Genomic DNA, 14,050 nt, shown 5'->3' on the forward strand with positions numbered 1-14,050 from the left:
GCTGTTTCCAATTTTAACGACATTATACAACAGCGCTGTGATGAACTTATGCATGCATGTCCATAACCCGGTGAATTACTCTTTTAGGCCAGGTTCCTACTGGGCCGAAGGGTCCTGTTAGCCAACCAAACAAGGCTATTTCCGGTTGCCCTTAGTAAGTATGGCGGGAGGAGGGGTGTCACCGACATCTGGCTGCAGCATTGGTGCCCTCACCTAACATGGCTGCTTTTGTGCCCGCCTCTTTGGCTTCCTCTTGTCGAGTTACTCCAGCAACCCCGGCAATGGCGGTGACGATGGCGGCTTCCCGCAGACTCCGAGACCTTCTGAAGTGGCGTGAGTCACCTCTTGAGCTCTGAGGGTCCGTTACACTGTCGTGCTGTCATAGAGATTATAGGACAGGGAGGACTGTCCCAGGCCACGCTGGGTTCGGAGTCCCTTAAACTCAGAGAACTGTGTGTTCCCGGTCAATGGCTCCCCAGTTTTATAGGCCTGTGTTACTGTTGGGTCACTGATGGCTCACCGTCCCCAATCTGGGGTCAGCCCGACGATTAAGAGTTTGAAGTGGTCCTCAGACTGAGGTGGCTGATAATGCACCCCTAATCTTCAACTCTGTATCTACCCAAATTGAGATTTCCTAGAGTCCTGTGTTCCCCAGTCTAGGGTCACAGAGATGTGTCCCCTTCGCTCTCGAAGGTGCTGCGTCTCCAATCTGAGGTCATCAAAAGCTCTTCCTTCCTTTGTCACCCTAGGATTGACAGCCCCCACCCACCTGGGTCTCAACCTTAGCCTTCAACCCATGGGCTCCTCTGCACAAGATGAGACCTCCAGAGCAGCCCCCAGTGAAGCCCCACACCACAACTATGAGTCCCTTAGGGTGACAGCTGCCCAGAAGCACATTCTGCATGTACAGCTAAACCGGCCGGAGAAGAGGAATGCCATGAACAAGGCCTTCTGGAGGTGTGGCAGGAAGATCCCCGTGGCCTGCCTGCAGGAGGAGGCAGAGACAGGGATTGCAGGGGTGGGGCGTGGGAGATGGTTGGACAAGAGGATAGGGGATTTCCACCCCAGACACAGCCCTTCCTCACTCTTTGCTCCTGCACAGAGAGATGGTGGAGTGCTTCAACAAGATAGCACAAGACCCTGACTGTCGGGCTGTGGTGATCTCTGGTGCAGGAAAAATGTTCACTGCAGGTATGAGGTGCTCTCCACCCGATCCCCACCAGTGTCCCCTACCCTGGGAATAGAGCAATTTTTTTTTTCTTTTTTTAATGCATCAAAGAAAGTAAAGGTGTCAGGAAGTAGCACATGTCTGGAAACAAGTTAGTTAATGCTCAAAGACCTGGCTCCTGGAAGGCTTACAGGCAATGGGTCACAGAGAGGAAAAATCATTAATCGTGATAACTTGAGGAGTTAAGGTCGCGGTCAGGTTGTGGTCTTTACTGATTGGTCCATGCTAGGGTAGTTGATCAGTGCATCTGGTCCTGATGTCAGCCATAATGGCGTTTGGCTGTTTTTCTGGGCCTGGAACTAAAATGCTACTGAGGCCTAGATGTTATCTCTAGTTTGACCAAAACTTTCTTTGTGTTCAATAGACTGGATGCTTTGTTCCTGAGATTATTTGATGCTGATGAGAACCTCATTGTCCTGAGGGCTTAATGCTTAAGGGAGTTGTCCTGAAAGGGAGGAGGCAGGGGGGTGAGTGGGGTGCTGGGTGACGCCAGTTTGAATCAAAAGGAAAGAAAGGAGAAAAGCTCATGTTACATAAATGAAGTTACTATGCAGTTACAGTTTCCCCTTTTATTTTGATCACTCCTCGATCCTGAGGAATATAGGGCAGCTGGGTCTCAGTTCAATCCAGGGAGAATTAGCTCAAAAGGTGGAGTCAAATTTGTCTGGCTATTATGCCCCTCTTATCCACCTCTTACCATCTCACATGCCCACCTCTTTCTCCTGGTCCATGAGCCTTAGAGGGGGCATTCTAGGTATTCATTTTACAAATGGGAACCACAGCAATGGAAGAAGAAGCAGTAGGCCAGGATACCTGTACCCAGTCTCTGAGTCTTTAAGACTGCCAGCAGGGAAGACCTCTAGATGAAAGGTCCAGAGCTTCATTTTGCTGGAATGAAGGCAGGCCGTGGCAGTCGGACTGATTTCCCTGGCCCACAGTCCAGACGTCCCTGATGAATGTCCTGACACCAGCTCATGCAAGCTCTCTGTGTGGCTAAAACAGCAGCAGTCACCAAAACCATTTAAGCATAAACTGTTGTGATGACTTATCCAAAATTTACATTGTGTTGCCTGGCTGGGGTCTGCAGTTACAAGGCTCAGGAAAAAAAAGTTTTCGTTCTTGGTAATTCCAAGGCAAAGGATGGGAGAACAAATGAAACACTGGTACAGAGGGCTGCAGCCAAACAGTTTCATTAGAAAAACACAGGGTCCTGGCTGGGTAGCTCCGCTGGTTAGAGCATTGTTCTGATATGCCAAGGTTGTGGGTTTGATCCCTGGTCAGGACACATATAAGAATCAACCAATGGGCCCTGGCTGGTGTATCTCTCTGAGACATGACATTACAGTCAAAGTCTTGGTAATACACCAATTTCCAATTGTGTCCTGTTATAACAAGAACTGATTCCTAATGAATTTATGCAAACAACCATATTGCCATGATAATAATACCCAGAGTCTCCAAACTTCTATGAGGGTCAGGTTGGAAGAAAACTATAAATGTTTCAATGGAAGCAATGCTTCTTAATTAGGGTTTTGAGCAGCTTCTAACCTCTCCTCTTATCATTTTTTGAATTTAGAGATTTTATTTATTTCTTTTTAGAGAGAAGGGAAGGAAGGGAGAGAGAGAAGGAGAGAAACGTCAGTGCGGACATAGATTGGTTGCCTCATGTACATGCTCAGATAGGGCCCCGGCCCGCAACCTAGGCATGTGCCCTGACTGGGAATCGAGCCGGTGACCTCTGGGTTCATGGGCTGGCACTCAATCCACTGAGTCACACCAGCCAGGACTAAAAAAATTTTAAACATGCAAATTCAGAAATTAGTCTAACAGAGCATGACAGGATCATGGATTCTGAAATCTGAACATAAAGCCCTTAGCCTGTGAGTCTTTTTTGGTTTTTTATCAGTAAAGTGTGTGGCACTAATAATATACTTCCATGCAACTACCCAACACACAGGAACTGATTTCCAGTCACACGTGTGTTTGGTCTTTGGTTGCCGCACGGGTTTGCTCCTCAGACGTGTCGTTACTATCCGCCAGACCCACTGGCTCCTTTGTCATCTCTGTTCTGCTGCTAAGCCTGACCAGTGATTTTTAAAAATTTCTGATATTGTAGTTTAGAGTTCTCAAATTTCCATTTGCTTCTTTTGTTATATTTTTATTTATCTGCTGAATTTTCATGTCTTTTTATTTATCGCGAGCCTGTTTTTCTCTGTGCCATTGAGCATAGTTATAGGCTGCTTTAAAAGCCTTGTCTCCTAATTCCAACATATGGGTTACATTCAGGTCAGTCTGTTTATTATCTTTTCTTTTTTTTTAAATATATTTTATTGATTATGCCATTACAGTTGTCCCATTTTCCCCCTTCATTCCCCTCCACCCTGCACACCCCTCCCCCCATACCTCCCTTTTTAGTTCATGTCCATATGTCACAAGTTCTTTGGCTTGTACATTTCCCACACTACTCTTGCCCTCCCCCCTATTTTCTCCCCACTGTCTATGCTACTTATTCTCTGTGCCTTCTCCCCCCTTCTCCTCCTCCCACTCCCCTGTTGCTGACCCTCCATGTGATCTCCATTTCTATGGTTCTGCTCCTGATCTAGCTGTCTGCTTAGTTTGCTTTTGTTTTAGGTGTGGTTGTTAATAACTGTGAGTTTGCTGTCCTTTCACTGTTCATCTTTTTTATCTTCTTTTTCTTAGATAAGTCCCTTTAACATTTCATATAATAAGGGCTTGGTGATGATGACCTTCCTTGAACTTGACCTTCTCTGAGAAGCACTTTATCTGGCTTTCCATTCTAAATGAAAGCTTTGCCAGATAGAGCAATCTTGGTTGTAGGTCTTTGGATTTCATGACTTGGAATACTTCTTTCCAGCCCCTTCTTGGCTGTAGGGTCTCTTTTGAGAAATCACCTGACAGTCTGATGGGAACTCCTTTGTAGGTGACTGTCCCCTTATCTCTTGCTGCTTCCAGGATTCTCTCCTTTATTTTAATCTTGGCTAATGTAATTATGATGTGTCTTGGTGTGGTCCTCCTTGGGTCCAACTTCTTTGGGACTCTCTGAACTTCCTGGACTTCCTGGAAGTCTATTTCCTTTGCCAGATTGCGAAGTTCTCCTTTATTATTTGTTCAAATAAGTTTTCCACTTGTTGCTCTTCCTCTTCCCCTTCTGGTACCCCTGTAATTCGGATATTAGAACGTTTAAAGATGTCCTGGAGGGTCCTAAGCCTCTCCTCATTTTTTTGAATTCTTGTTTCTTCATTCTTTTCTGGTTAGATGTTTCTTTCTTCCTTCTGGTCCACTCCATTGATTTTAGTCCCAGATTTCTTTTCCATGACTATTGGTTCCCTGTGCTTTTTGCCTCATTTCACTTAGTATAGCCTTCATTTTTTCACCTAATTTGTGCCTAAAATCAACCAGTTCTGTGAGTATCCTGATCACCAGTGTTTTGAACTGTGCATCTGATAGGTTGGCTATCTCTTGGTCCTTAGAAGTATTAGCTCTGGGGCTTTGAGCTGTTCTTCTTGAGCCATAATGTTTTGGTCTGTTCACGCCTGTTACATCTGAGGGGTGAAAGCTTAGGTGTTCTCTGGGGCAGGTCAGCCCAGTCACTAGGTTGTGACTGGGGGCAAGGTCAGAGAGGGAGAAATGGCATTTTTTTCTGCCCTCTCTCAGATTTTGGGCCCCCCTGCCACTTCCCACAAGTAAATTGGGCCCTTCTGGTGCTGGTTCCCGGATGGGTGGGCTTGTGTTCATTCTAGGACCCTTTGGGTCTCCCCAATGAACTCTCCTGTGAGGCTGGGAGCCTCTCCCAGCACCTCAACCCCCGAAAGTTTTTCCGATTGGTGCTTTTAGGCTTTATTTCCCGTTGCTAGGGCCCTGGGTTACACGGTCTATCTCACCGACTATTTTTAAACCTACCTGGTTTATCTGCCTGCAAATGTGTGTCCGCAGTCAGCCAGCTGCCTCGAGCCTTACTGGGTTTCCATCCCACACCTGCCTGGGTCGCCAACAACCATCTCCTCCTGCTGGGACCCCTCTCCACCGGCCACTGACTCCGCCCCTCTTACCTGTCTGGATGAATGGTTCGTTGTTGTCGGACTTCGGTACAGTTCAATTTTCTGTCTGTTTTGGTTGTATTTTTGTTTCTAAATCTTTGTTGTCCTTAAATTTGGTTGTTCGAGGAGGTACAGTATTTCCACCTACGCCTCCATCTTGGCCCTGTCTATTATCTTTTCTTTTGAAAAAAATGGGTGTTGCATTCTTTTATTTATATTTGGAGTAAGTTCGGATCGTGCCCTGGATATTGGGTTATTGGAAGATGTAGAAACTCTGGACCCTGTTATATAACTCAACAGAGTGTTGAGATTCCTGTTTTATCATCTTAGTTTGAATCAGTTTTTAAATCTTCTGGGCTGCATTCATGGTTCATAGGTCAGTGTGCAGTCTGGGTAGAATTTATATACAATTTGGGGCTCCCCTCTCCAGCCATCTCCTTCCTGTTTTACTCCCTCACATTTCAGCAACTACGGCCCCTGCCTCTGTCTTCAGCTTCTCCAAGCACAACTTCAGGTTGGCCTCAGGCTAAAAGCTTTAAAAACAGGTGATTTACTTGGTACTAGAGCCTTCTTTTAAGTGATAACTCTCTCCAGAATGTTCCCTGTGTCTTGTCCAACCAGAGCACATAGCTGTCATCAGTGAGAGGATCCACGCCCCAAGCGAAGCGTCACAAACGATTGCTGGATTGGAGCCAACCTACTTAGCTTGGGTGCTCTGCTGAGGAGCCTGAGGGTGGGCTGCAGAGGGCGGGCACCACACCCACTCCTGGTCCCCAGCCCATTGGTGGCATGGCATGCAGGGCGACGTGAAGCAGCCAAGGAGTTCAAGAGCCCAGGTTCCCCAAAGCAGCGGTGGGTGCTGCACCCTATTTCTGGCCCCACACTGGGCCCGAGGCCCCCAGATGCTGAGCTGCCGCCGCTTCAGATGCAGACCCCACGCAGGCTCTGCAACAGCCCACCCCCCGGCAGTGAGTGGTGCCTTCCAACAATGAAGCAAATTTTTCAGAACGTAAAACAAGAATATGGTCATTATCAGAGGTGGAGACATTCAGAGGTTGTTCTTAATCAGAATGACGCTTGCAGCTCAAGGTCAGCCTCGCTCCTCAGCACTCGCAGTACCTGGTCGTCCAGGTCCGTCCGAGACGAGGAAGAACCAGCCTCCCTTTACACTCACGGGTTGGAATAACGTGATGTCTCTTGAAAGACTATGAAGATAAATCTCGGGAGGAGTATGAGCAAATCCTCAAATCAAACTAGCAGAACAACATGAATCTTTTGTGAAATTCACACACGATCAGATTATGCAATGAAATGCAACAAGCCCAAGCTACCCTGCCCTGAAGCTTTCTTCTTCTTTTTTAAGTATATGGCTTATGCTCTTACAGTGGTCCCATTCTTTTTTCCTTTTTTCTCATCTTTATCCCTCTCTGCCCTGCGCCACCCTCCCACTGGCATTCCTGCCTTTAATTCGGGTCCATGGGTTGTACATTTAAGTTCTTTGGCTTCTCCATTTCCTATACTATTCTTAACCTCCCCCTGTCTATTTTGTACCTGCCAATTGTGCTTCTTATTCCCTGTACCTTTTCCCCCACTCTCCCCTAGCTCCCTCTCCACCGATAACCCTCCATGTGATCTCCATCCCTGTGATTCTGTTCCTGTTCTAGTTGTTTGCTTAGTTTGTTTTTATATTTTAGGTTCAGTTGTTGATAGTTATTACTTTTTTGTCATTTTACTGCTCATAGTTTTGATCTTCTTTTTCTTAGATAAGTCCCTGTAACATTTCATATAATAAGGGCTTGGGGATGATGAACTCCTTTAATTTGACCCTATCCGGGAAGCACTTTACTGCCCTTCCATTCTTTTTTTTTTTTTTAAGAAAGTTTACTTGTTTACTTTTAGAGAGAGGGGAAAGGAAGGAGAGAGGGGAAGAAACATCAATGTGTGGTTGCCTCTCACGTGCCCCCTGCTAGGGACCTGGCCCACAACCCAGGCACATGCCCTGACTGGGAATTGAACCAGTGACCCTTTGGTTCGCAGGACAACGCTCAATCCACTGGGCCACACCAGCCAGGGCTCTTTTTTAATTTTTTTTGGTATATTTTAAATTACCATTTAGCCCTCCTGTACTCCCACACACAATCACCCTGTTGTCTATGTCCGTAAGTCCTTTTTCCTTTCTGCTCAGTGCCCATCCTGTTTTCAACAGCAAGGCTCTGAGGGCCGAGACCAGAAGTGAACACGAAACCCGGGCATGTTTTATGACTGGGAATCAAACTACAACCTTTTGCTTCGCAGGTCGATGCCCAACCAACTGAGCCACACGGGTCAGGGCTCATTAGTAGTTGTAATGATAGAATGGAACTACTCATTTAAAAAGAAAAGAGATAGCCCTGGCTGGTGTGGCTCAGTGGGTTGAGCTCAGACTGAACAGCCCTAAGAGATGGGTCCAGTTCTCCTCCCCGTTTTTCATACGTGCGCCCAGAGAGAGGAGGCAATGGCCAGTCCTTACAGGTGGTGAGTGGCAGAGGTGGGATTTTTGCCCTCGGCTCCCTGGCCGCAGAATCCTGCTGATAACCACCACGTGACTGCTGGGTCTCTAACGTGCTGGTTCAAGGCTACGGCAGTGTCCCCATCTGCCAGCTGCCTCCCATGGGTGCCTCCTGACCACATCCCTTCACCTGGGTGTGCTGCGATTTCCTCACGTGAAGAGAATGGAGAGGTAACGTCAGCACCTGCCTCAGGTTGCTGTGAGGACTCGGTGAGGGCACACGGGGAAAACGTCAGTGCGTGTAACTTCCGTGTGACGTAGCTGTTGGTGATTGCGAATAATTCATTATGACTATGAGTAATACCTGAAACATTTCAAGGTTCACAAGGGAATGAGGTGGGGGGGGTTCTCTGCAGTGAGCAATTCGTACTGTGGAGGGGGACACCTCTTGCCCTGTTGGGGACCCTGCACTTCAGGGGGTGATAAGAGCCGGTGTCTGCAGGTCCAGGTAGGGGCGGTAAACCAGAAAAACCGGTAGGAGGAAGGATCTCCAGGTGCCGGGCTTGGCTCCCTCTGGGTCGCTGGGTCCCCCAGACAGGAGTGGGTGGCAGCAGAAGCCCTCGGACTGACCCGGGCAGTTCTGGCCTCTGTTGAAATGGAGTCTGTGAGAATAGTGGCTTGTGATGCCGTTGGTGCCAGGCACGGCTGAAGCACCCCGGGCTCTATCTCCCTGAAGCCTCACAGGCAGTCAGCTCTCAGGACTTTACCCTTGGTTTGTTTGGGGGTTTTTGGTTGGTTTGTTTTTGAACATTTCAGAGGAGAGGGAGAGAAACATCGATGTGAGAAAGGTAGATCGATCCATTACCTCTCAACATGCCCCCAAATAGGGACCTGGGTCTCAACGCAGGCATGTGCCCTGACTGGGAATTGAACCTGCGACCTTTTGGTTCACAGGCTGGCACTCAATCCACTGAGCCACACCAGCCAGAGCGCCCTTGTTTTACAGAGAAGAAAGCGAAGGCCCAGAGGATGAAGTGACCTGGCCAAGGTCGCACAGGGGTTCTGTCTTAAACATACTTAACTTGCGCAAATTCAGCTCTACCCTGAGCCAGCGTCTCCCGCCTCGCTTATTCAAACAGACCGTGGAGGCAGCGAAGCCTGAGCATTGGGGGGCCGCGTGTACGTGGAAAGGATTTTTCACATTTGTTAACTGATGTTAGAGGACAGGCAACAGGATGAGCTTGATTGGGCTCAGGGAGAAGAAAGCGGAAGGTGATTCTGATCAGAACCGCCCCATATCTCTCGTCTCTCTCGGAGGAAAAACCATCGTTCCCCCCTTGGCCCGTGAGGCCCCACACAGCCGGGCCTGTCACCTCTCTGACCTTGAGTCTTCCCGCTTCTCAGGGGCCTTCACACAGACCAGGGCATTCCCACCACTGGGCCTCTGCTCTGGCTGTTCCTGCCATTCAGAGTCCTCTCACCCTAGATGTCCCTACAGCTCCCTGCGTCCTCCTCCTCATCTTTGCTCGAGTGTCACTTTTTCAGTGAGAGGGTCCCTGACTGCCCGGTTTAACACCGCACAGCCCTCACTGCACACATACACTTTCCGTTCCGCTCCATTTTCCTTCTTTCAGTACTTCTCGCCACCTGACCAAATGTGTCTTCCTATGTGTTTGTCTCTTGCACAGAACGGCAGCTCCATAAGGGCAGGAGATGTCTGTATTGCTCACTTACTGAGCACCTACTGTGTACTAGGCCCTGTTTAGGCACTGGGAATACAGTGGTGGGCAAAAGACAGCAGTTCCTCTGCTCCTGGAGCTCTCAGCCTCGGTGGGAGAAAGGCACTGGACGAGATAAGCCCATTATTATGCAACAGCATGGGGACAACATAGCAGACAGGCAGAGGGAGGGGGTGGAAGGTGGTACTGTTCAGCCAGGTGCCCAGGGCAGGCCTCCCTGCGGAGGTGACCTCTGTGCTGTGGCCCGGATAGAGTGATGGAGTCAATCTTGGGACCATGTCTCAGGAAGAAGGACTGTTTTAGGCAGAGGGGCCGGAGGCCAAAGGCCCTGGGAAGGGAATGTGTTGTGTTGTGTTGTGTTGTGTTGTGGGAACAGTGGTTGGAGGCCTGCGTGCCTGAAGGAATGGGTTGGAAATGACTTTTGTGCCGAGCTGCTTCAGGTGTTTTGGCAAAGACCTTGCATTTTGTTCTAAGTAAGTGGGACGGGAGGGGAGAAGAGAGGTCCCTGAAATGCCTGCGATGTCCCCCTGGCCGCCATGTGGGGGGGAGCAGGCCGTGGGCACCCCGGGGGCGGGGGAAGTACAGAGACTAGGGGTCACAGAGAATGACAAGGGGGGAAAGGTCAGCTGTGGGGTTGTCTCGCAGTGGGAGCCCCCAGAATTGGTCCATCTCATGTTTTCTCATCTCAGGAAACGCTAGTGCCATTGACTCAGTTGCTCAAGGCAAAACCTCGACTGTCTGGCGTGAGGGTGAAAAGAATGGCCCCTGGTTCTGGCTTCAAGATCACAGTCCCACTATTCACAAGCCAGTGTGAACCTGGGCAAGTAACTTAACTGTCCTGTGCCTCAGTTCACCCACTAAAGTGAAAACAGTAATAGGACCCACCTCATAGGATTATCCTAAAGACAAAGTGAGTAGTGACTCAATACATGTTAACTTTTATTTACTTCACAATCCCGTGCTAAGCACTATGTGAGTTTCTCCACTCTGGTGGTTTGAGGGTTCGAGTAGACTGAGCCTAGGTTCTCGCCTCTGGATGGGATAATGGGTTGGGTCTGGGGGGCTCCTCAGCCTCCTCACACCTCCCCACCAGGTATAGACCTCATGGACATGGCTTCAGGTATCCTCCAGCCACAAAAAGATGATGTGGCCCGCACAAGCTGGCACCTCCGTAACCTCATCAGCAGATACCAAGAGACCTTCAGCGTCATCGAGAAGGTGACTCAGGAGGCTCCTAAGGCACCCCGCCTGCCCACCGCTCCTGAACCAGCCCTGACCCGCCCCACCCGCTCTCTCCTAGTGCCCTAAACCCGTGATCGCTGTCATCCACGGGGGCTGCATTGGCGGAGGTAAGTCTGCCTCCGCTGCTCATCCCGGAACTCATTCTGGGTGGGCGCCCATTGGCTGCTGTCCTTTGCCTCATCCAGTGGCCTCCAGCCTCAGATCTGTTGCTTAGATTTTGTACCAAGGTGAAACCCCACAACCCGGGTCCAGGGGCTGGTCCTTGAGGCTGTTTAGTGTCCCCAGCCTCTACCCCCCAGGTGTGGACCTCGTCACGGCCTGTGACATCCGGTACTGTTCCCAGGACGCTTTCTTCCAGGTGAAGGTGAGCCATCCTCCCAAGCTTCTGCTTCCTCAAGCCCTGCTTAGAGCTGGGCAGTGAGTGGCAGAGTGGGGGCAGAGCAGGGATGGCCCAGGTAAGGAGCTGGGGTGCGGACGGGGGTCTGCAGTGAGCCCGGGAGGCTTCATGGGAGAATTGACCCTTAAAAAGTGAGGCTTGGGAAGAAGAAAAGCACTTGGCCATGGAGGAAGTCAAGGGTAGGTCATGCTGTCCAGGTGAGGTCAGGTGTGAGGGAGGCTGGGCTGCTGCCTAATGGGGTCCGTGCCTGAAAGGGCGGCTGGTGCCCAGGGGTGCTGTAAGGGGTGAGGTGACAGGGTTAGGAGGGACTCCCTCTGGAGACAGATGTGGCCCACCTGGAAGAATTGAAGTGGCAGGGGAATTGGTAGGTGGGCTGTGTTCCAGCCTGAAGGAACCATCGTGGGTGAGAGTATGTGGGTGGAAATGAGGTGGAGTAACAGGGCGGCGGTGTTTGAGGGAGGGGTGGAGAGGGACCTCTGTTGTTGGTGCAGAATTTCACTGGCATTGAGGTCGCATGGGGGCCCATACTGGGCAGAGACTAAGCCCTGAGGGGCTTACTCCTGCAGGAGGTGGACGTGGGTTTGGCAGCTGACGTGGGAACGCTGCAGCGTCTGCCTAAAGTCATTGGGAACCAGAGGTATGTGGGACAACCTGGGGGAGGGGACTGAAAGGCATCTCCTGGAGCGGGAATGACTGCTGTCCCCGGAAACGCCCTACCCCGCCCCCCGCAGCCTGGTCAATGAGCTGGCCTTCACCGCCCGCAAGATGATGGCTGACGAGGCCCTGGGCAGTGGGCTGGTCAGGTAGGACTGCGCGGGTTCTGGTGAAGAGTTCAAGGGCAGCAGGTCTGGGTGGGGCTCCCTGGGTCCCCGTGGAACCTCACTTACAGATTCCACATGGCTTCCTCTGTCTGAATGGTCAGTTTTTTATTCTGGAGTCTCTGGCTCTGACCTGAATGGTCCATTTCAGGGTAGAGGAGGGTGAGGGGTGCTTCTACTTTCTACTGTGATTGGCCACTGCTAATATGGGAGGGAGGGGAGAAAGCCCTTCTCAGACCCCTGATTCCTGATGCCCTGCCCTGCATCTGCAGCCGAGTATTCCCGGACAAGGAGGTCATGCTCGAGGCGGCCTTTGTCCTGGCAGCTGAGATTTCCAGCAAGAGTCCTGTGGCAGTTCAGGGCACAAAAATCAACCTGCTCTACTCCCGTGACCATTCGGTGGCCGAGAGCCTCAACTACATGGTAAGACTCTCCATCTGACCAATCACAGCCCTTCTCTGGTCCTAGAGCAACCAGTCAGGGCTCAGAGTCTGCTGCAGGCCTTGTTCTCTGATTGGTGTGCTGCTGTGTCCCGTTTTTCATTGGTCCAACTCCAGTTTTGCTGTCTTTTCCATTACATGCTGTTCTCTTTATCCAGACGTCCTGGAACATGAGCATGCTGCAAACCGAGGACATTATTAAGTCTGTCCAGGCCGCAGTGGAGAAGAAGGACCTGAAGAGCGTCACTTTCTCCAAGCTCTGAGAGACCCTGTGTCTCAGGCCCTGGCCAGGGATCCGGCCTCGTTCCCCCTCCCTCCTGTGTTTCCGCACCCACGGAGAGGGAGGGTTAGTGAAGATGCGCATCTTGCTGCCGTCTCACCCAGTTCATAAACTTATGAGCCTGATTTCTTCATGCCCGGGGCTGTATCTTCCCCCCACAAACAATAAAGCAAAGTCAAGAACCTGGTGTCCTTATTGGAGATGGGGGAGGTGCAAAGGGGCTAAGATGTGCCTGGGGGTCCATGGACCACAGTTGTGCTGAAGGTTGGGGAGAGAACTTTGACCAATGGGAATGGGAGCGGTGCAGGTGTTGACCAATCAGGGTTGGCAGTGGACAGGCCAGGACCAACAGAAAATCTGGCATAGATGGAGGTGTAGGTAGAAACCCTTTGCTTCCTCACACAACCAAAAGGAGGATAACAACTGATCTAAAATCAATAAACAACCAGAAGTGCCAGAAAATCAAACTGCGTGGAACTATGACAGCCAAGGGGTTAAAAAGACAGTCAACCAGACCAACCAGACTGGTAGGAGAGAGACGAGGCAGACGGGACTGGCTGAACAGGAAACAGACTCACAGATGACTGTGGACTACAGTGGGGGGGGGAGTTTGCCTCGGTGGGAGAAACTCCCAGTCTCACATGAGAGTTCATTGGAAAGTGGGGCTAGAGCGGAGCAGGCAAGCTGCATGGTTCCCCCTCCGGCTCCTCCCCCACAGACATGCACCACAATACGGCAAAGAGTGTTGTCCTGCCCTGGGGAACACCTAAGGCCCCACCCCTTTACAACTTAACAGGTGCACCAAGACAAAGAAATATGGCCCGAATGAAAGAACAGAACAAAACTAAAGAAAGAGAACTAAGCGATGAGGAGATAGGCAACCTACCAGATGGAGAGTTCTAAACAGAATGTTCACAGAACTGATGGAGCTTGGTCCCAAAATGAAAGAACAAATGAAGGATACCCAAAGTGAAATGAAGCAAAATATTCAGGAAACCAACAGTGAAGGGAAGGAAACCAGGACTCAAATCAATGATTTGGAACAAAAGGAAAAAATAAACATCCAACTGGAACAGAATGAAAAAACAATTCGAAAAATTGAAGAGAAACTTAGGAACCTCTGGGACAACTTGAAATGTTCCAGTATCCAAACCAGGGCTTCCAGAAGGAGAACAAGAGCAAGAAGTGGAAAACTTGTCCTGGCTGGTGTAGCTCAGTGGATTGAGCACAGGCCTGCGAACCACACGATCGCAGTTTGATTCCCAGTCGGAACTGGTCGCAGGCCAGTTCCCAGAAAGGGACGCATGAGAGGCAACCAGACATTGATATTTCTCTCCCTCTCTCCTTCTCTTCCCCTCTG

At 50.2% G+C, this 14,050-nt stretch overlaps 1 protein-coding gene across 2 annotated transcripts; it reads left to right on the forward strand.

Annotated features, from left to right (window-relative positions):
- The first annotated feature begins 200 nt into the window (after positions 1-200).
- On the forward strand, positions 201-12,872 carry ECH1 (enoyl-CoA hydratase 1). Of its 2 annotated transcripts, none has more exons than XM_037132882.2 (10): positions 201-358; positions 750-957; positions 1,103-1,191; positions 10,607-10,731; positions 10,814-10,862; positions 11,055-11,119; positions 11,719-11,789; positions 11,884-11,955; positions 12,243-12,393; positions 12,569-12,872. In XM_037132882.2, exons 2-10 carry the CDS (start codon positions 797-799, stop codon positions 12,671-12,673), a joined length of 888 nt encoding a protein of 295 aa, XP_036988777.2. In that variant the 5' UTR covers positions 201-358; positions 750-796; the 3' UTR covers positions 12,674-12,872. The 2 variants fall into 2 exon arrangements, with proteins under 2 accessions (XP_036988777.2, XP_036988770.2); XM_037132875.2 differs by having other exon boundaries at positions 201-333.
- The last annotated feature ends 1,178 nt before the right edge of the window (positions 12,873-14,050 follow it).

The sequence above is a fragment of the Artibeus jamaicensis genome, unplaced genomic scaffold (assembly GCF_021234435.1).
Source record: "Artibeus jamaicensis isolate MK-2021 breed Jamaican fruit bat unplaced genomic scaffold, CSHL_Jam_final contig_47, whole genome shotgun sequence".
Taxonomy (NCBI): Eukaryota; Metazoa; Chordata; class Mammalia; order Chiroptera; family Phyllostomidae; genus Artibeus; species Artibeus jamaicensis.

Excerpts from the sequence above, each read along its gene's own strand:
- ECH1 (XM_037132875.2), top strand. The coding sequence starts at position 219 with ATGGCTGCTTTTGTGCCCGCCTCTTTGGCTTCCTCTTGTCGAGTTACT. Across the intron at positions 958-1,102 it reads ATGAACAAGGCCTTCTGGAG|AGAGATGGTGGAGTGCTTCA; the intron begins GTGTGGCAGGAA and ends GCTCCTGCACAG. Across the intron at positions 12,394-12,568 it reads CCGAGAGCCTCAACTACATG|ACGTCCTGGAACATGAGCAT; the intron begins GTAAGACTCTCC and ends CTCTTTATCCAG.